The 22,041-nt window shown below is 44.1% G+C and overlaps 1 protein-coding gene across 2 annotated transcripts in view; it reads left to right on the forward strand.

The window, feature by feature from the left end:
• Window positions 1-22,041, forward strand: part of MCMBP (minichromosome maintenance complex binding protein) — a 124,162-nt gene that overhangs the window by 71,464 nt on the left and 30,657 nt on the right. For both annotated transcript variants that reach the window (XM_069239231.1, XM_069239232.1), the window contains exon 10: window positions 14,633-14,756. In XM_069239231.1, the coding sequence (XP_069095332.1) occupies window positions 14,633-14,756 (124 nt within the window). The remainder of the gene's footprint in view (window positions 1-14,632; window positions 14,757-22,041) is intronic.

Genomic DNA, 22,041 nt, shown 5'->3' on the forward strand with positions numbered 1-22,041 from the left:
CCTTCAGCGCAGGTAGACAGCAGTCGTATAGACTACATATTGATAAACAGTATGTTGTGATCGAAGTTGTTAATATGAAGGTGGTCCCTGTAAAGGACAGTGACCGTTACGCCCTGGACCTTTTCAGTGTGCTCAATGGCCCTTACCATTTCTTCTCAAGAACAGGAACCCTTTGATAGGGAATTACTCCCAAGTAGCAACTGACATAGACTGAGATGGTGTTATTGCTTCTACCCACAACAGTCCAGGTACAGCTGTATGAGGCTATTGCTACTGCCTTGGAAGCAGTGTATTGTCCCTGGGATTGAGTTTTCTCACGGAGACCTCAGGGGAGGGTTTCATGACTATTCACTATTCTCTGTTTTGCTCCTCAAAGGAGCTTTTTATGGTGGTGGCCTAGTCTCTCCCTAAATGGGGCCACAAGGCCAAACGTTATACCAGGGCTTATAGGTTAGCTAGGTGCGCCCTAATGGCATTATCGAAGGAGGGACTAGAGGTCATCCAGGAAGCCAGAGCCTCTTATAAAGTTGCACTAGACAAAGCCAAGTGAGATCACGAAGTGGCTAAATGGGGGGGCATTATTTCTTGCAAAGAAAGGGAAAAGACATAGCTCCTTTCGGCAAATATTGGCCAAAAAATGGTCCAGACTTAGCTGCCCCTTTGTGTATCAATATAACAGCTGTCACCTGGGTTGATCATTTTACAGGACTTTATGCGTGTGATACGGGGTTGAATGAGCTGCTCATATTGCCAACTGCTGACATTGTAGTGAGTCTTGTTAAAGAGGCACTTGTTGATATGACCATGTCCTATTTTTCAGGAGGTTCAGGTTTCCAAGGGGAACAAGTTAGAGGGTGACAAATTCTCATTTCATCTGGGGCTGTCCCAGAAATACAGTCTGATTGCACTTTTTGCCCTATCGCTGCCAGTTGCTAATGCTGTAGATTGGATCACCCCAAGGAAAGCGCCCTGGTTGGACAAGGTACTGGGCAGTTCAAAGCTGGGAATGATATCTGGAGCCCCTACCTCGCTTTTTATTCAAACAACATTATGGACTGGCATATTATGCCATGAACCTGGGCAGGGGCCGAGATCAATCCTACGTATATTGTACTTACATAAAGGGCTTAAGGTCCCTTCCATCCAACTATCGTGCTATTAGTCTTTTTGACGGCTCGCAGAAGCTGTTAAGTCGAATTCTGTTGAGCAAATTACAAGCTTGGATGAAAGATGGAGTGTTGACTGCCTTGCAAGTTGGGATCAGGGCTGGGACCAATACCACAGACCAAGCACTCCAGTTACAACTTATCTACTGGAAATGTGTTACGCTGTAGGCGGACACCTTTATGTAATTTTCGTCAACCTTGGGTCTGCATTTGATCTTCTCCTAAGGGAGGCCTTGTGGGAAGTTTTGATTGACATGGGTGTTCCGAAATATCTAGTACATGGTATTAGGATAGTTCACTTGGACATCTTTACACAGGTTAGGTGTGGCCCCTCTGGGGAAGTCAACAGACCCCATTACACTGTCTCTGGGTGTAAGACAGGGGTGCGTTTCATCTCTGACCCTGTTTTTGCTATTCATTAATAATATGGTGTCTGTACTGGAGCAATGTCAGCATGGTGCGTGGAGTTTGGCAGATAGGAAGGTCCCAGCACATCATCTTGGGGACGACACCTTGCTGATTTCGAAATGGATATTCAAAACCTATTGGACCAGTTTGGTGTATTTTGCAAACAGGGAGGGCTAGAGATTAAACTTAACAAAACCAAATATATGGTACTAAATCACAGCCATTCGTCTGTCACACCCAGTTTTTAATGATTTTTTTATTGGAGAGCGTTTGTACCTTTGAATACCTAGGATGACTCAACGACCACTTTGGCTGGTCTCCTCAGATCCAAAAACCTTGGGCTGGAGCACTATATTGATGGCATTTTGAGAGCTTCTCAGGACAGTTTTCATACGATATCCCCTGCTTGGAAATGTATAATTTTTAAACTGGAGGGGAGGGAGTGGGGGGTAGCTGGAGCCCCTATACAGTTAATAATGTCAACGTCATGGCATTAGTGGAGAATCGCTTCATACGCTGCCTTATTAATCTCCCTGCCAGCGCCACTTTTGTCTTGCTCTGGCTAGATCTAAGTATGTGATCCCTTGTCCACAGAGTTAAACTCAGACCCTTGCTGTACTACAAGAGGATGTGGTACTCTGAGGACTTATTGCACTATCTGGTGGTACTAGAAGAAGTATTAAAACTCCCGGTGGCCGTTAGTGGCTGGGGTACATCAAACGTTGCTTAACTGAGATTGGGTGTGAACTTATGGCGCCACCCTGAGGCATTGTATAATGTATCCAATAATATGCTCAAGGGGGATGTATTGTAGCCATGTGGTTGCTAGATTCCACAGGTTGCGGTGGGGGAGGTAATTGACCTCCGCTTTTATGTTCACGGATACTCTGTCTGGAAGAAAACATGGATACAATTGAGCCCCTGGCCACCAGAACTCTGTACAATAATTTTTATATAGGGACCTTGCCACTACAAATATTTACTGTGAAATGGCATTGCCCCCTTCTCGAACCAGAGTTGAGTTGGCCTTTATGTCCTGAGGCGAAGGAATCTATAGATCATGTCCTGTATTTTTTAATGTGCTGTCATGTTCATAGGATGACATGGAGCCTGCCGCTGTGTTGTAAATTTGGCTTTAGGGATTACAGAATCGTAAGGAGGGTATTAAGATCTGACAGCCCAACTGATCTTAATTGCAGACTCTGGTTACTCGTTATATATTTGGAGATTTAGTTAGAAATTAGGCCATGGGACTTGCGTGCAGTTCGTTTGTACCCTGTAATTGGATACGATTTTATGAGTTTGATAATGTTCTTGGACTATGGATAGGGGGTCACTAGTTTTCTCCAAATATTAAGCACTTCTTAACGTCATAAATGACCCTCTTCCATCTGCTGCAAACTTTATGCTCTTTCTTGACTTTTTAATAACTTTTTACTGATATGATTTTAGTGATTTTTAATCGTTATCGTACATTTTATGTGCTCTTATGGCAATCACTGAATTAAAGTATGATAATGGTGTAATGGCATCATGTCATCCTTCGGTGCTCAACACCTAGGACAGAGAGAGGCTGAGCAAACTTGTCAGTGCGATGTACTCCCTGTGAAGGATATTATATTGAATGTATTGGAACTTAGCATTTAATGATACTTTTTGTGGGAAACAAAGCACTCTATCCCATTCTTTGGATGTCAGAACCTAGCCTAAATCCCTCTCTCAGCACTGCCGGGTCTGCAGTAGGGGGTCCTGGGTGGTGTGTCCCAGTTCTCTGGTGAGCCAAGTGATAAGTCTGACCACTGACGTTAAATATGTGTACCAACGGATGTTGGTCTGGATCTGTCAGTGATATGCCATGGGAGACCCACCTAGGCCGACCAATTCATAATGCTCTGTTGTATGTTTTTTCATGCAGGGACTCCTGTGGGAGTCCCATTGAGAGAGAAATTAAGGTTCAAAATGTATAGACCTCTCCAAAACAGTTGAACTGAATTACACCAGTCACAAAAAGTATGCTTTCTGATTAAAGATCTAGCTTTCTGACACAATTTGGTATAAATATTAACAGTTTTTCTTATATCGTTGTCTAATTTGTCCCATTGAAAATGCATGGGGATGGGTAAAGTGTTGTGGGGCTCCAGGCCTCTTTTTCTCTGTGCGCAGGCTTGACAGGTTACCCTGAAGCTTTCCAGGATCGAGCAGTGGTGGATAAGCATTTTTAGGAAAGTTTGGTGAACATTTGTCAAACAGCACCAAAATTATTAGCAAAACAAAAACCGTTTTTCCTATGAAAACTCTGTCTTGCTTATAACTACACTGTGGCCACTGCCACTGTTTACTGTATAATATATTGCTACTCTCTGGGGTCAACACTCCCAAGGGTCTTTATCAGATGCCTAGCAGTGGTCGCACTGCATCTATGCCACAGGGCAATTCATCTTTTTCCATGTCAGGACGATTGATAAAGAGCATCAGTCATCAGCAATGCCTAGCACACACCTTGAGAGTACTGTTGCTCCTGCACAGGTCAGGGTTGCAGTCCATGCCATTAAGTCCCATCTGTGCCTTCAGCAAATGCAACCCTTTTTAGGGACAGTTCTAAACTGTGACTGATGAAGGCTGTCTGCAGCCAAAAGAGGTTCATGGCACTTCAAAGGGTGCTTCCTGTTCTTCAGACTTCATGTCCTCTGACCGTGAGAACGATCATGAAACTGTTTGAGATTGTCTTCCTGCATCACCTTAGTGTCATATGCTTGGCTGCATATGCATCCACTTTAGGAATATCTGTCCGAGCAATGGTCACAAGTGATGGGTCAGTGGGAAGATGTAGTGTTGGTACAGCCCAAAGTTCTTTCATGGTGGAACAACAACTTTTTTTTATGCGGTGAATCATTTCTGGAATCTTGGTGGTGGGTGACCATTACCACTGACACCACTTGCAGCTTGGTGATGACATTTGAACAACTTGTCTGTTCAGGGTACCTGAATGCAGGAACAAATAGATGAGTCATATCAGTTTACTAGAGCTGACAGCGGTCCAATTGGCATTCAGATTTGTACATGTTCATTCGTAACAAGACTGTCCTAGTATTAGACAATTATACCCGTTATGTACCGCCTTGCATCAACTAAGTAACCTATCTACTGGCTATGAGTCGATCCCTAAGCACTCAACAAGAATTATTTCCAAGTTTAGGAGAAAGGTTTTAGTATCTTAGTCACAAATAGTCTAGCATCTTGAACTTGGTATTCTTCATGGTGTTTATTCACAAAGATCAAATAGCTAATCTTCGATGTTCAGTCTTTTCACTTCACTAGCCTACATGTTGCAAGTTCTCTAATCTCCTTTGTGATGCCCCAGAACCAATGGCACCTATTAACTGTGATATAAATGATGTGAAATGAAACTAAAGAACAGAGCACACCATGGGTGTATCACACATACAGCACGTTTTCCTTGTTTGCGCGGGCTCACCTTTTAAGAGGTGCGCCCACGTAAACAAGGAAAACGCACTGCACTATAATGAATACGCTGCTACCAAGGCACCAATGAACGCTCGCTGCCCTAGGAAAGCACATTCATGTGGAAAAACAGTGCAGCTGCTGTCTTTCTGTGCAGACGAGAAACCGCCTGCACTTTTAGGAGGGGTTATAGAGCACCTCTCGGGCAGGTGCAGTGAGTGATTGCACCCACCTGCAGTGGGATGTCTGGGGGGGTGGGGGGACGTCCTTTCCCCTCACCAGAAGGTGGCCATCAGGGGGCGCACTGACAGTGCACTTCCTGACAGATTTATTGCTTCTACGCCCGCGGCTATAATAGGCCACAGAAACCCCCCTTTGATGATGGCACTGGCGCTTTATGTGCACCAGTGATATCAGTATTACAGAAGGGGACGCGCAAGCGTCTGCTGCTCCGTCTGTAATATCAAAGAGGAACCAGGGGCACACTATTCTTTGGAAATAAATATGACCAATTCCTCTTATACGGAAAAAATAAAGTTCCAAACCCTAAATGCCCCCTGTGTTAGAAAGTTTCAAACATTCTGCAAGGTAATGTACATTGAAGGCTATCTCCATAAGCTGCATTGAAATCGTATTTCTAAAATGAACCATTGTATATTACTTAGCAACATTAATCCAACATTAATCCAAATGAATAGGTACATTTGATTACAAAAAAGGTGCTTTGTATCGTGCCATCAGTAACTCAAAACCACATTATGTACAATATGAAATGCCGTTACAAAAACATGCAATACTATGCATACAAAATCAATTTTGTTACAGGCTCCCTTAGCCAAATAAAAAGTGCACCTATGTCAATGTATGGTGTTGAGGAAGCCACTGTATTGAATTAACTTATAGAATTTAAATCGGAATTGGATTTACAAGGACATTGTTTAAACAGAAGTACGAGTGTCGGCCATCTTGCATGTACCATATCCCATATACAGACTACTTTGGGTGCCATGGCATCAAAACAGTCGATAATGCCTCCATGCTAAAGGGGCATTTGGAAAAGTGTGATTTAAGTAAATAAGACAGAATATTCAATACTAGCTCAGCTGCTTTCAATTTCATGATCCATAATGCTTCCAGAAGTCTGTTAGAACTCAAGCTTTCCCCAGATTTTTCTGAAAACAAATTTGAGACACTTTGGTTTGTGTTCACTGACAATAGGCAGCCACTGATATGTTTTTTTTTTTTTAATTAAGAAACCGAGTTAAGCTTCTTAGCTCCTTCCTTGAAATTTTCAGTGTGATCCATCAAGCAGGGACCAAGGAAAAAAAGGTGGTCCCAAAACAGTTTCCCAACGCAATTTCCAAAGGGAGATTTTTAGCACTAAAGCTGAACGGAATTAAACCAAATTAGGCAGAAAGCTAGATTTTTACCTATTATGATATACGGTTTGGTCTGTTAATCTTGTGGGAACACAACTTCAAATAGAGTGATCTGATTGGATGTCTCTCCCCCCCCCCCCCCGCCCCCCACCCCCCTCCCTATCTGCCACCTCGCTCCTGTGATTTGCGTGGGAGCTTGCACTCTGATAGGCTGGCCACAACATGAAGACAAATTTTGCAGCTGCCTTTACTGGACTCTGGGACGTCAGGGACTCTGCCCAATGTTCTGGAAATTTTAAGGAAAGTTAGATATGTTAGGAGTACCCTGGATGTTATGAGGAAGGGAGGGAGGAGTGTTCCAGAAGGTACCCTCACTCCGGGGTCAAATAAAAAAAGAAAAAAAAAGAGGAGGGGTGGGAGAGGTTTGGGGTGCTTGGGCTCACTAGAATGCCTTTTGAAATCAGTGTGATACCCTTGCTTCCTCAAGAGTCCAACAGGATTCAGAAAACATTTGGGGAAAAAAAGGTGGTGGGAATGCAGTGTCCATTTGGATTGAGGGCTTGGCTGACCCCAGAGGGGTTTGGGGCGCAGGGTCTGACTGGCACAAGACCAAAGGTCAGACAAACATATACACACAAATTACAGTGTAAAAAGAACCCTGTTGAACCAATTGAGCACCTATCAGCAAAGCAAACGCTGCTGAGAATCAATATTCTAGGTAGGTCAAACCAGTGATACAAAAAGTAGACATTTTGCTCCTCCTAACTTTAAAGAACCATCCTCAGAACTGTTAAGAAGACAAAACAGATCTCGCCCCAGTCCGAAAATCTTATTTCTGAATATTTCATATGTAGGAAGCTGGCCATCTGTGCAGAGTACCAATGTAGGGGTACACTATGCAGATAGTACAGACAACCATTATTTGCTCACAGAGGTTAAAGTAATAACCATAAATGTTCTTTTGTGTGGTAGTGTGGGCAAGGAGTTTAGGCTTATCTGAGGGTAGTGCTAGACATTTGTTGAACAGACAGTCAATAAATAAGACACACCTAAGAAGAAACTTGTGACCAGTTTCAGAAACATACAGCACTTTTCATATTGTCGTCACCCAAAATATTCAGAATTAGGTAAGCACTGTTGAGAATATTTCATTGCATAGTGAGGTAAGTAAATCACACATGCTTTTACGTGGTAATGTTTTTCAATGGAAAAAGAACAGGTCCTGCATACAGGTATTTGCAATGGTATCTTGCGGGTCCTCTTTAGGTCTTGGTGGTTCATGTGACCTTGACCCAACAGCACTCCAACAGTTCAGTTTTATCTGCCGTGGGGTGTGTGGGTGCAGAGGTGCTGGACAGGTTGGGTGCCTTACGCACTGCACAGTTGCCGAAGAGCGGGGCACATGGAAACAGGCTGCGGAAGGGGGCTTGGGGACAAGTCTGGGAGCTCCAGGGGGGATTAAGGAGCCGCAGTTCATGGAGGGGGCGGGGTCCTGGAAGCAAGGGGGCACAGTTGTGGACGTTGGCCAGGGAGTTCAGGGGCAGAGGGTTTTGGTTGGCTGATCCTGAGCGTTAAAGGTGCTCACTGGTTTTGGCTAGATCTGCAGAGGTGGAAGGGCCACTCTTGTGGTCAGCCTCATCGGTTCCATTGTCCCTCGGCGGTCAGGTCATCTTTAGCGGCAGTGGTGTCTAGTCCAGACACAAACAAGCCTTGGTGCTTGTAATTGCTCTGGTACCCTCGGTATTGATGCAGGGAGACTCCTGGCAGGCTTAGTTTCCAAACTGTGTGGGGAGATCGGTCGGTCCTCCTAGAGCATGGTGAACTTCTGTGTGACTGCTGCGTTGGTGGACCAGTTGGTCAGCAGATCCGTGGACCAGACGTTGCAGTCAGAGCCCGTAGATTACAGGGAGCGGTTCCTCCAATCCAGGGAAGAAGCTGGCTGGTTTGCAAAGTGCTGGTAGCACTCCGAAGCTTTTGGGAGATGCACAGCTGTAAGACGAGTTGGATCTGGGTGATTGTCGGAGCAGCAGCAGGTAGGCAGAGTTTGGCACCACAAGTCCAGGCTTGTCCACAGTTCTCGCATTGGTTGGCTCTTCTTTGTCCTCCTTCAGTCAGATGAATTGGAGCTCCTGCTTTCAGGGGCACCTAAATACTCACTTCAGGGGTGTTTAGAGGAATGTAGATTATTAGCCAATGGGCTACTTTTCCCTGGGGCGACTACACCCTCTATATGACCACTTCCTGTGGGGATTGGGCATAACCCTGTCTCAGAGTTCCTAGTTCCATCAAAAACATGATGGTGGAACCTCTACTTCGTGTTGCACATCAGGCAGCCCACTTCAGGGGTGTGACTAGCGTGGTAGTGCAACACTCCTATTTGCATAGCTAATTTCCCGCCTATCCTAGTGCCAAATGGGCCTCAGGGCAAGGGGTTGCATTCTCCAGGTCTGGGGGAAGCCAGGGTTGCATATCAACGGGTGCAGAGGCTTTGAAGTCTCAAGCGCAGATGTGCTTATTTACTAGCCATCCTGCTGAAGGAGGTGATAACACCTTCCTCCAGAGTGGGCATTGTTTCTCACCTCCAGGAGTCAGAAGCTTGTCTGTGATGACCGGCTGGTCAACACCAGTCGGCCTGCACACCAGAGGGATAGTAGATCTTCAGGGGGCACCTCTAAGGCGCCCTATAGGCGCATGTCATAATAAATCCAGTACTGGCATCAGTGTAGATTTATTAAGACAAGATGCTTGGTACCAGTCACCATGGGTTTTAGTGAAGCCATTATGTAGCAGGGTAACCTATAATGACCAGTGCCTGGTACAAACCTTCAGATAGGTTTCCTGTTCACTGACAATATCTAGCAATTGAACTAGACATCACAGGGCCATATCTGCTCAGGCAGATATGTCCTCTAATACATTATACTGCGCCCTGCCTTAGGGTTTCAGGGGTGTGGAATTCCTATAGCCTGATGCCCAGGATGTATTGTTTGGGGTTAAGGACAACCAGGTTTTATGTTTATTTTGGCCTTGGGACAAATAGCCCCAACCCCCTGCAGCACAAACCCTTTGGCTGCCAGTTTACAGGGAAGGGAACTGTCTGCTGTTGAGGTAATATTTGTGTCCATATGAAGATACTGTCCGTACCTTTAATTATTGTTCATTAATGCAAAGCCTTTATTAGGGTGAGCACTCTAAATAAATGTTGTAAGGTCACACTGCATGTAAGGAAATGCCTCCTTGGCATGGTTACCCCCTGACTTTTTGCCTTTGCTGATGCTATGTTTTGATTTGAAAGTGTGCTGAGGCCTGCTAACCAGGCCCAACACCAGTGTTCTTTCCCTAATCTGTACCTTTGTTTACACAATTGGCACACCCTGGCATCCAGGTAAGTCCCTTGTAACTGGTACCCCTGGTACCAAGGGCCCTGATGCCAGGAAAGGTCTCTTAAGGGCTGCAGCATGTCTTATGCCACCCTGGAGACCCCTCACTCAGCACAGACACACTGCTTGCCAGCTTGTGTGTGCTGGTGAGGACAAAACGAGTAAGTCGACATGGCACTCCCCTCAGGGTGCCATGCCAACCTCACACTGTCTATGCAGTATAGATAAGTCACCCCTCTAGCAGGCCTTACAGCCCTAAGGCAGGGTGCACTATACCATAGGTGAGGGCACCAGTGCATGAGCACTGTGCCCCTACAGTGTCTAAGCTAAACCTTAGACATTGTAAGTGCAGGGTAGCCATAAGAGTATATGGTCTGGGAGTCTGTCAAACACGAACTCCACAGCACCATAATGGCTACACTGAAAACTGGAAGTTTGGTATCAAACTTCTCAGCACAATAAATGCACACTGATGCCAGTGTACATTTTATTGTGAAACACACCCCAGAGGGCATCTTAGAGGTGCCCCCTGAAACCTTAACCAACTACCCGTGTAGGCTGACTGGTTTTAGCAGCCTGCCACACTCGAGACATGTTGCTGGCCACATGGGGAGAGTGCCTTTGTCACTCTGTGGCTAGTAACAAAGCCTGCACTGGGTGGAGATGCTATCACCTCCCCCAGACAGGAGCTGTAACACCTGGCGGTGAGCCTCAAAGGCTCACCCCCTTTGTTCCAGCACCACAGGGCACTCCAGCTAGTGGAGTTGCCCGCCCCCTCCGGCCACGGCCCCACTTTTGGCGGCAAGGCCGGAGGAAATAATGAGAATAACAAGGAGTCACTGGCCAGTCAGGACAGCCCCTAAGGTGTCCTGAGCTGAGGTGACTCTAACTTTTAGAAATCCTCCATCTTGCAGATGGAGTGTTCCCCCAATAGGGATAGGATTGTGACCCCCCTCCCCTTGGGAGGATGCACAAAGAGGGTGTACCCACCCTCAGGGCTAGTAGCCATTGGCTACTAACCCCCCAGACCTAAACACACCCTTAAATTTAGTATTTAAGGGCTCCCCTGAACCTAGGAACTCAGATTCCTGCAACCTAAGAAGAAGAGGACTGCGGAGCTGAAAAACCCTGCAGAGAAGACAGAGACACCCACTGCCTTGACCCCAGCTCTACCGGGCTGTCTCCCCCCTTCGGAAGAAAACTGCTCCAGCGACGCTTTCCCCAGGACCAGCGACCTCTGAATCCTCAGAGGACTGCCCTGCTCTAAAAGGACCAAGAAACTCCTGAGAACAGCGGCCCTGTTCACCCAAGACTGCAACTTTGTTTCCAAAGGAGCAACTTAAAGGCAAAAGCGTTTCCCGCCAGAAGCGTGAGACTTTCGACCCCGACTCGACTGGTGGAGAAACAACACTTCAGGGAGGACCCTCCGGCGACTCCGAGTAACCAAAGTTGTCCCCCCTGAGCCCCCACAGCGACGCCTGCAGAGGGAATCCCGAGGCTCCCCCTGACCGCGACTGCCTGACTCTCAGATCCCGACGCCTGGAAAAGACCCTGCACCCGCAGCCCCCAGGACCTGAAGGATCGGAACTCCAGTGCAGGAGTGACCCCCAGGAGGCCCTCTCCCTTGCCCAGGTGGTGGCTACCCCGAGGAGCCCCTCCCTTGCCTGCCTGCATCGCTGAAGAGACCCCTTGGTCTCCCATAGATTCCTATTACAAACCCGACGTGTGTTTTCACACTGCACCCAGCCGCCCCCGTGCTGCTGAGGGTGTACTTTCTGTGCTAACTTGTCCCCCCCCCCCCCCCGGTCTGCCCTCAGAAGACGCGGGTACTTACCTGCTGGCAGACTGGAACCGGGGCACCCCCTTCTCCATTGAAGCCTATGTGTTTTGGGCACCACTTTGACCTCTGCACCTGACCGGCCCTGAGCTGCTGGTGTGGTAGCTTTGGGGTTGCTCTGAACCACCAACGGTGGGCTACCTTGGACCCAAACCTGAACCCCGTAGGTGGTTTACTTACCTACAAAAACTAACAAATACTTACCTCCCCCTAGGAACTGTTGAAAATTGCACTGTCTAGTTTTAAAATAGCTATATGTGTTTTATTTGAAAAGTATATATGCTATTGTGATTATTCAAAGTTCCTAAAGTACTTACCTGCAATACCTTTCATGCAAAGTATTACATGTAGAATTTGAACCTGTGGTTCTTAAAATAAACTAAGAAAATATATTTTTCTATACAAAAACCTATTGGCCTGGAATTATCTCTGAGTGTGTGTTCCTCATTTATTGCCTGTGTGTATGTACAACAAATGCTTAACACTACTCCTTTGATAAGCCTACTGCTCGTCCACACTACCACAAAATAGAGCATTAGTATTATCTCTTTTTGCCACTATCTTACCTCTAAGGGGAACCCTTGGACTCTGTGCATATTATTCCTTACTTTGAAATAGTGCATACAGAGCTAACTTCCTACACTGCACTACTGATACTGGTGCCAGTAAAAATAAGTGTACACACGTCTGAAAAGTTTAACAATATGAAACTATGTATAATGCTCCCTGATTTGATGCAGATGTTTGCAGAAGCTTGTAAGCAAGATTGATGTTTCTTTGCTTTCAAAATAAAATGTCCAGAAAACAATGCAATTAAGAAAAAAACGTTTTGTTTAAGTACTGTGACATTTTAGGCATTGTCTTTGAAGCATAATTTAGTAAAATGTTGATGCATGCTAGTATTTCAAAAAGATATTCATAATGGAAAATCAGTGAAACCATTTTCAACAAGATTATGGGAAACGTGACAATAAACTAGCACTGGCAAAAACAAATGGATCCGACATTAGTTTTAAGTCTTTTGGTTTTGTCAATGCGTGTCTTGTTTTGACATGGCTTTTGTAACACTTTATTGTTATGGGAGCTGTCTGGCCCTCATCGTAACAAACATTGGCAAAAGGCAAAAAAAAGTGTTTTGATATCAAAAAGCCCACATTGCCACGGTAGTTCCTGGCACTGAACAAAACTACTTTGTGTGCCAATATGCTCCTTGTAGAAGAGCAGAATGCTATCACTCACAGTAAAGCCAGCCCTTAGCTAGAGAGAGAAATAGAATTTTAATAAAAACAAAATGTCTTCATTAAGCCAGACATGATTGGGGCCCAGTTCTTAAAGAAAGTCACACAAGTACACCCATTGTATATGTCTTTGCATTAGTGGGTTTCAGGAATATACAGATGTAGACCAGGAAATCGTACTCCTAGAAAATATTTGTGAACTGTATTTTAGCAGAAGCAAATTTGCACGTTTAAACTTACTAATGTGAAAATCTATTGAGCGTTTGCAAGTTCACTTTCCCTCCAACCACTTTTTTCCCCAACCCAGGAAGAACTTCTACTTCTGCCCTTGTCAGGAGTAAATGTCCAACTTTTCTTTGTATGGGAAAAGATTAGAGAAGAGCTGGTGAAAATCCTTAAAACATGCAAGTTAGTAGGTTTACACAGGCTCAAAAGCACTCCAGCCCTGGAACTATTACTTGCTGTTTCCTCCAGCTCCAGTATGTAGATCTGCAGAAAGGTGGCAGAGTAAGGAAATTGCTATAGTATAACTTGAAATTGCTGGTATTCAAGCTCCACTATAGTATTAGCTCTGGCATAATCAGAGAGGCTATTATCAGAGCTTTTGCATAGTGATTGCTGCCATAACTTGTCGCTGCACTACATGTCACCTAAGGAACAAGTAGATTTTTATTTTTTACAGGACAAGTGGATTTAAGAAGCAGCCTGTCCCCTGGACAAGTAGATATTTGATTAATTACCGCCCCCCTCGGACCTCAAGGCCTGCTGTAGGGGGTAACTTAAATAAATTAGATGCAGTGACTTTTGCATGGCCCACAGAGTGTTCCATGTCATGTTTTCACTCATGATTTGCACCATGTCACGCAGTCTGCATGTAATGTTTATGGGGATCTCTTAGGGTGGCATAATACATGCTGCAGCCTTTAGAAAACACTCTTTAGTACCCATGCCCTATGTACCAGTGGTACCATTTACTAGGGACTCAACAGAGGTGCTAAAGTGTGTGCCAGTTGTACACAATTGAGTATTTTGTTTTTAGGGGAAAGAACACGGACACTGGAACCTGGTTAGCAGGTTTCTGTGCACTGTCCGAGGCAAAAGCCAGCATCTAGCAGTTAAAATGAGGGGAAAACTTGGGGGGACATCTGCAAAGAGAAGTCCAGTTTTCTAGACCATAAACTTAAAATGTGTAAAAGCAAACGTATTATTTGTTATATTATTTTAGATAGGATTAATCATTACACAGGTATGCCATGAATCAAAATTCAATTGTGCCCATGAATGAATTGCCTCTCTATTGAATATTGATGGTTACCTTGAGAAAACATAACTGTGACATGTTAATTTTACAGCCAAACTACTTGTCAGTTACTAGCATCAATTTTGCGTCTCATTAAAGCAAAGGCATTTTAAATGTCACATAGAGAATGCTTATGCACTGAAACGATAAGGTACATTGGCATCCGGTGCGCCTCAAAATATAATTCTATAGCTTTTATATTTATGTGACACTTTAGACAGTAAAAACCACACCAAATACTGGTTACTAGAGCGTGGTCCCAAAATTAGGAACAACCCGTGAAAGAAATGATGGAATTTGGATTTCCCATATGGCATCAGTGAATTGGTCCTTACACCCTTATTATGCTGTGTGTGGACAACTTGGAGAAGTGACCAATTGGAAGGAAGGTAGATGATTAAGTTTAAGATTTTTGTTGAAGCAGTAGTCTTAACTCATCTGATCCTTTAATTTCTTCTGTAGTGGTTTCCAATTTCATGTCTGAGCTTTCTTCGGTGAGAGCAGAACTCCTGGGCTTCTTGACTCATGCCCTTCTGGGGGACGGCCTGGCAGCAGAGTACCTCATTCTCCACCTAATATCCACTGTGTAAGTATCCTGCACTTTCTGAAACAAATGGCAAAAGTGAAGCTGAGGAGTATTGTATATCATTTGCCAAGTGGGACTCTGGAATGAAAGCGTGCCGCAAATGAGCACCTACTACTGAGCTATTGCGACCACTCCCCAACCAGAGACTTCCTTGCAAATTTTACTTAAGTAGTCGGCTGACTAAACTTGCTGGACTGTCCTGAGAAGTGGTTCCGTGCCTACACCCCTGTTGATTAGTGCTTTCCTTAGCCTGAAGCACACCTGCCTAGCGTTGTAAATCAAGTCTGCTTATATATTAACTTTGCTTATGTAATAACTTCACATCCCCACAGCAGAGTGTAGCTGGCTTGCAGTCTTGGTTTCCATGTTGGAACAGTGAACAAAAATGTGTGGGATTGCTACAAGGAAATGGAGCATCTTGGTGGTACGTGGCAAAGAAAACACAAAACAAATTAAGAGAAATTAAGAATGTGTATGTGAGCTACCTTTCAGATTAGGTTAAATCTGTGAAATGCTGCGAACTGATACAAACCTTTAAAAACAATGTGTAAATGCAGCTGAACCACAGTAGCTAATGACTGGAAGGGACTGTCCAAAAGCCCCTTTCTGTAATCTCTATGTATGTGTTCCTCTTTTTTGCATATTTTCCATTTCATGTTACTCTAGCTACATACATTTAATATTTGAATCTAAATCAGTAAGATTGCCAGAAATGCTAGGAATAAATTTACCAGCTAACCCCAATTACTTTTCAGTGTGATGGAAATAACCCGTGGTATTGTACATTTTACTTCATGCATAAAATAAGCACAGATCATGTATTGGTCTGCAATCCCATTACAAATGTAAATCACTCAGATTGGGGGTATGCTATGCGTCATAATGCTGACATTTTACCTCTGAATATTTGCCCATTATGACCATTGAAACAGCAGTTTCCACAGCTTCCAGATGCTTAATTGGGAAGACAGAATATGTTTTTAATCAGTCTACTGTTAGGCAGTATTATAAGCCTACAGCTTACATATTTTTCACATTAAATATTACACGTTGCGTTACTATAAAAAATGTATACCAGTGAGGGGCCCAGCTGCTCCTAAATTAATTAATTTCTTGGCAAAACCGGTGACGGATTATTTTTTTTTCCTTCGGAAAGGAATAAATACATTTTATTTGAACATAATCATAATACATCTGTGGGTTTTGAGCACCAGAAAAGAGGCAGAGCAGAAAGCATATTCATATGTTTCTTCTTGGACCAAACATTGGTGATGAAAGTGTGTCATCCTTCTCTGTTTGGCTGCCGCTAGTTTCTTACCTACATAGTGGCTGTGCCATTCTGAGACTGCTTTGCAGCTATCCTTCAACTGTAGGTTGCACACGCACCATGCAACCTTCTGGGACCTCCATACTGGATGAATTATGCTTGTTGCTGACTCTGCGTCCTAAAACACTGTTGAGAGTAACTCAAACTATAATTCTCTGTCTTTGCTGTTGTTTCCTTCCTACTTCAGCTGCACACATGAACTCTGTACTGCGAGGTATCCGAAGATAGTCACTGCATGTGAAGGCACACTTTAAGATCAAACTTAAAAATAGTAGGGCTCTTTGACGGGGAGCTGCCTCTTTCCTGGCAGCCCCAACCCCCACAAGTCTTCCCTTGCGGTGCCTTTCCCTCCTGGGCACCACCATAACTGATGCATAAACTAAGGAAGCCCTTGCAACGGCGTACAGACATGTATTCGTGGCACAACATGCTCACTTTGATGTGCTAGTATATGGCCGTACCTTTATGGCGCACTCTGCAGTAGTGAACAATGCAGGAACCGCACAACATGCGTAGTCAGCCGGTTCCCCACCCATGTATGTAGCATTCTCTCCTCCAGTACTGGTGGGGAAACTGACTTTGTTTCTGGTCTCCCACACACTAGTTTCTGAGTGCTAGGGGGCGATCCAGTGGACCTTGTTCTCTCTTCTGCCCCGGACAATGGATGTGGGAGTGCCCACTGTGGCACTGCCAGTGCTGAAGGAGGAGGGCATTAGTGCTAGGCTTTCTCAGCACAGCCTGCATATCTTCCCAACTCCCACCTCAAAAAAAAGGGACCTTCACTAATTGGCATTTAACCCCCATACAACTAGGAGAGCAACAGCGGTGCTCAGGGGTAGTGGGTAGGTGGGAAAAGAAATATGTACATCTAAAAAAAAGTTAGAGCAACACAGTGGATCAGGTGGGGGAGCAACACAGGAATGCAGGGATTTCAGATGGGGAGGGAAGCAGCATATCAACGCTGCACGTTTTTTCTCCTAGTTCTTGGTCAACAGAGCGGCCATTTGGACATTTTTATGTGGATCTTCTCAGTTTCTCATGCTGTACCACTTTGCCTTTGAGATGCAACTCTTCTCTTTTGGGTACACAGAATTTGTGCTCCTGGCACAGCAGACATTTGCTTTCCTCATATAGGAGAGGGCATGCTCTTTCCTCAAAAAAATGTCTATCACAAGGCTTCAGTGTTTGACTGCAAAGAAGGTAATACATTTGGTGGGAAAGATTACATAAAATATTTTTCTGCTACCCACTGCGAGTTAATATGATTTAGGAACGTTGGTAGTGGAGACCTTGTTCTAGTGGATAGAGTACTTAATTTGTGCCAGTGGACTACTGGCTCATATTTGTGGTGACTAAGACTGTCGGCCAGAGTGCTTTGGTATGTCCTAGCTGCCAGTCACTCTACACAGGCTGAGGCATTCCTGGTAGTGAGCTTATGTCATTACGGAATGTCTTAGCTGGATGATGATAGGTTGTGATCATGTGCAATATGTTACCACCTTTGTACTTTGTCCCACGTGTGGTCTAGCTTATTTGGATGCTATGCTGGCACCACTGTGCCATCTGTGGTCTGCCCGCTCGCCTGCCTGCTGCTTAACTGCAAGCCTGGTTCTATGTCCTTATCAGCTTCAGGTGGAAGCTGAGATCCTCTCAGTGCATGCTCCCTTTTCTGCATCATCATCCTCATTTTTTTCTGAACTGATGTTGCTGTGTTGACTCGGGCACTGGGACTCTGTGAACCAGATTCCAGTGCAAGTGCTCTGACCTCTAAGGTTTGACAAAATTGGCTAACTCAAAATTGGCAACCATAATCTTTCTGTAAGACCATAGTATATTGTGCAGAAATACAGCCATGAGACAACGTTAAATTTCACCTGTGGACTGCAGCACTAGTGTGTCAAAGGAAAACATGGTTTCAGTCCTACCATTATAGACTGAATATTGAGGTAAAAAAATCTGCGACCTGTTGAAATGACCCATTTTTAACAGGTGAAAAACTTATAAAGATTAGAAAGTCACCCCTATAAGTCTTGAAGACCACAAGGTAGAGTTGGACATAAAGAAAAATTAATGTTACCATGTTCCTACAGTGACAAGGCCCTGAACTGGTTTGACCTTGGCAGGCCTAGCTGTCCTACACAGAAAACGAGAGTACAGATTAATATACTAATACTGTATCTCAGGAATCGGACCAGCTAGAAAAATTATTCAACCACTATTTATGATAGTTATTAAAAATTCAATTCAACATTGAAGTTGGATTTTTATAAATATGAAGGAAAATTCACTTTTAATTAGCTTTACTTGCCTGAACTGTCTAAAGGCTAATTAGCATAAGTGTCTGCCACCTCCCAACCTGTGCGCAAGCATGAGAATAGGAGTGAAATGTCTACCAGTATCAAAAAATAGCCTGGCCTGAATGGGCATAGACGGGCCCTTTGAACACCACAGAATATTCAGTGTGAGGTTTGTGTCCATCCTGTTGACAACAGGCTGTTGAATTTGGTTTACATGTCTATTGTGCCATATTTAACTGTTGTGTTGTACTTGAAAGAGTGATGATAGGATGCCAAGACTATTCTTGTGTATTCCCAGTCTGGTTGCTGAAGGACCCTACTTATTGCCCTACCGGACATCTGTCCAGGGTTTTGTTGTGGATTCCGTGCCTGCTTCAAACTGGATTTTAGTAGGTGATGTGGGAGGACACGTGATTTCCCTATGACACTCCAACACACAACCCCAGCCGCCTGAGCCCAAGTTTAGTGTAGCTAAACAATTTTGCTGTCTTGAAAGTGCCCTGCCTCATGTTATTTTGAGCTTGTTTGCGTTAAGGCATACAGGAACTATTGAAAAAGTGAGTAAGACTGCCCCTGAAAACCTTTACCGTATTGGTTAGGGAATGCCTAGGAATCATCCCCATTTGCTAGCTAGTGCCAGGCATATATGCAGTATGCCAAGGCCGCCCCATCCGAACACTGCTGTACTTGAGAAAATATGCTAGGCAGACTGGTCCTGCTGCAGTTGGCAACTTTGACCATTGACTACCATTGGCGCTTTGCCCCTTTTGACAGTTTTTTCATGTAATTCTTTTAAAGTCATATCTCCAGTTACCTTTATTTGTTTTTTTGTTGTTGTTTTGGTCTCATTTTCTTTTATTAAACTCTTCTCTATGTTTATAAATTGGAGTGGCATTTTCAATTTGTTTTGTGTTCGACTTTTTAACTGTTTTTGTACTTCTGAATGCTTTAGTCATTACCCTTAAATTAAGCCTATCTGCTCTGGGCCACAGCATACACGTTGTTGAGCTTGGGTTTCCTGACCTCTTTGATTGGAACTAACAAGTTAGTGTCTTCATCATTTTTGGTGGACTATCAACCACCCTAATTAATAATTCACTTGCATGCAATGTAGGTGGTGTAGCAGCAAATTGGAGTCTGTGTCTCATTCCTGACTGCACATCCAGCTGTGACATTAGTAACGTGTTTATACTTTTGGCACAGACATTGATTTATTTTTTATTTTTATTTATTTACAACATCACTGAATGGATGCACTCCTGGGAGGACACTTACGTACATTGAACTTGTAGTGCTCATTATGATCAACCCATCCCTACCAAGATGGAGTATTTGCAAGAAAGAATTTACAGCATAAATAAGTGAGCACCAGAGCATTTGTTTGAGTGGTCCACCTATTTTTTAGTTTTTTGGGGGTTTTTTTTTGTTTGTTTTTATCAGGATCACTAGTATGCTGCTGAACTGCCACCCAGTGCTTATGCCCTGACTACAAAAGATTTTGAGACTGGCGAAACCCCTATTGGTTCATTTAACTTATAAGTAATGTACATATGAAATTAGCCCAGAAAGTGTAGAGGAAATTTACACCACTTACATGATTTTAAAAGCATGTCTGTAGTGCGGCCATTGTGTTCCTGATGTTTGCTGCAGCACATGCTGAAGGTAGACTGTTTTAGGCTATGTAAAAAATAAGATTTTCCGCATTACTTCTAGGTAGAACCTTGAAACTCATGTACCTGGGTGTCTAATGTGTAAAGTTGGGCACTTTCAGTATAAATGTGCCATATCACTGCTGTGCCCAGATTAAATTTACTGTAGTATGCAGGAGCATCTCTGTTGAACTGACCTGCTTTGGAGGACATAATTCCTAAAGTTGGCACAGGGAGAAGCTACAAAGAATATCTGCACAGCATTGCAGTATTTACCCAAAGTCCTTTTGAGTGGATTTTTGAAAAGCGCTAGTTAATTACCGTTGGTAGCACTCTTCCTGGTGAGTATGCTAATCACAAATTCTTCACATTTTGAATACTCCCAGAAATGATCTCAAGATTTTGCTCAGCATTGCTTCCGCATGCCGGAAGGTTGTGTTGTGTCACTTATTGTCGGCTTCATCCTGACCCCAAAGTGACACCAAAGCAACATATGTTCATCATCCCTACATACTGAAGTCAATTTCTCCATCCGCACCTTCAGATTCGGAGCTTTCAAACACTGAAAAGCCCTAAATTTGGATCACACTATGGATGGTGAAAATAGTCTATTCCAGAGGGTGAGAAGAGGTCCGTATGAAACCTGCAGTTAGAGTATTCACAAGAAAGCGCACTACCAAAGTTATATAACTTGTTATTCTTATGAATACTTCTAACTGCAATTTCTCATCTTGTGAATAGTTACCAAAGCAGTACCTCCCAAGGTGGAGAGTCTGTGGAATGGCTCAGGCCAAAACGTCCAGCAGGAGGTTTTTGCCATCAGACCGAACTACGAAGGCAGTAGTATTTCTATGAATACATCACACCCTCTGCTGGTCTTTTTCTGCACTGCCTTACTCTTCTTCGCCTAAGCAAAACCCCAAGTAGAGCTCAACATTCAAGCAAAGGTCATTAGTATGATTAATTTAAAAGCTCAGAGCTTTTTTGCGGTTAATGCAATGGAGTCTCTCCTCCTCTGCAAAGGGGTAAAGTGGATTAAAGAATGCCAAAAGGGTAATGAATTGTCCATCATGAAAATGTGTTGCATACTATGGCAAAAATGCTACCCTAGTTCACAACACCAGTTCCTCCAGTAAAAAAAGGTGGTGTGGTGGATGAACAGACCATTTGTAGCTCACTTCCCCAAGCAGTCGAGGCTCTTGCTGTGAGAATTCAGTACATGCAAAGAACAGCTGTGCAGTGGCTCAAATGAGGTGCACATCAAGAAAGTGAGGACTAAATTTAGAACCTGTTGTGGCTTCACAAAGTGCATGGGTGGAACTATGAACCAGACCTTCAAGGAAACCCATCACAACAGGGAATATCTATATAGACAAGTAGATCTGTTAAATGCAAAAAGGCTGAAAGGGCCTACATATAGACGTTAACAGTGGCAAAGCAAGGCACCTCAAAAAGCAAAACATTTCATAGTTTTGCCTGAAATGTCTGTTGGGAAGTACACCAGGCCACAGACTTATACCAGCGTCTGGCATAAACATGTTTCATAGATGTAAGCCTGGCCTCTAGAATGAAATCCACTACTTCAAGAGGAAGATTGTAGGACATCATCTGTTGCTGCTAAACCATCTTGTATGGCAGTGTAGATTATGTACATCTGTGTGCAGGGCCCTGCCCTGCTATTGGGACTGAAAACCCTCCAAAAGTGGTAGCCTGATTGGGGGACAGATGCTTAGAAGTTCCAGGTACAGCACTCTACTGGCCCAGTGCAGAGCCACAAGAATGACTTGATGCCAGTCGGTCGTGATCCTCAGAACACGGGCTGGAGAGGTAGTGGTGTGAATGCATACAGGAATTTGAGCCCTACTCTAGGTGAAATGCACCGTTGAGAGAGAGCCTTCTTGGGAATGCCTGCATGTAAAATTGCTGACATTGCATGTTCTTGGCAGGAGCAAATAGATTAAGCCAGTGTTCTCTCCAACCCTGAAAATTCCCTTCCCCATCTCCAGGTACAG

Source organism: Pleurodeles waltl, chromosome 6 (genome assembly GCF_031143425.1).
Source record: "Pleurodeles waltl isolate 20211129_DDA chromosome 6, aPleWal1.hap1.20221129, whole genome shotgun sequence".
NCBI lineage: Eukaryota > Metazoa > Chordata > Amphibia > Caudata > Salamandridae > Pleurodeles > Pleurodeles waltl.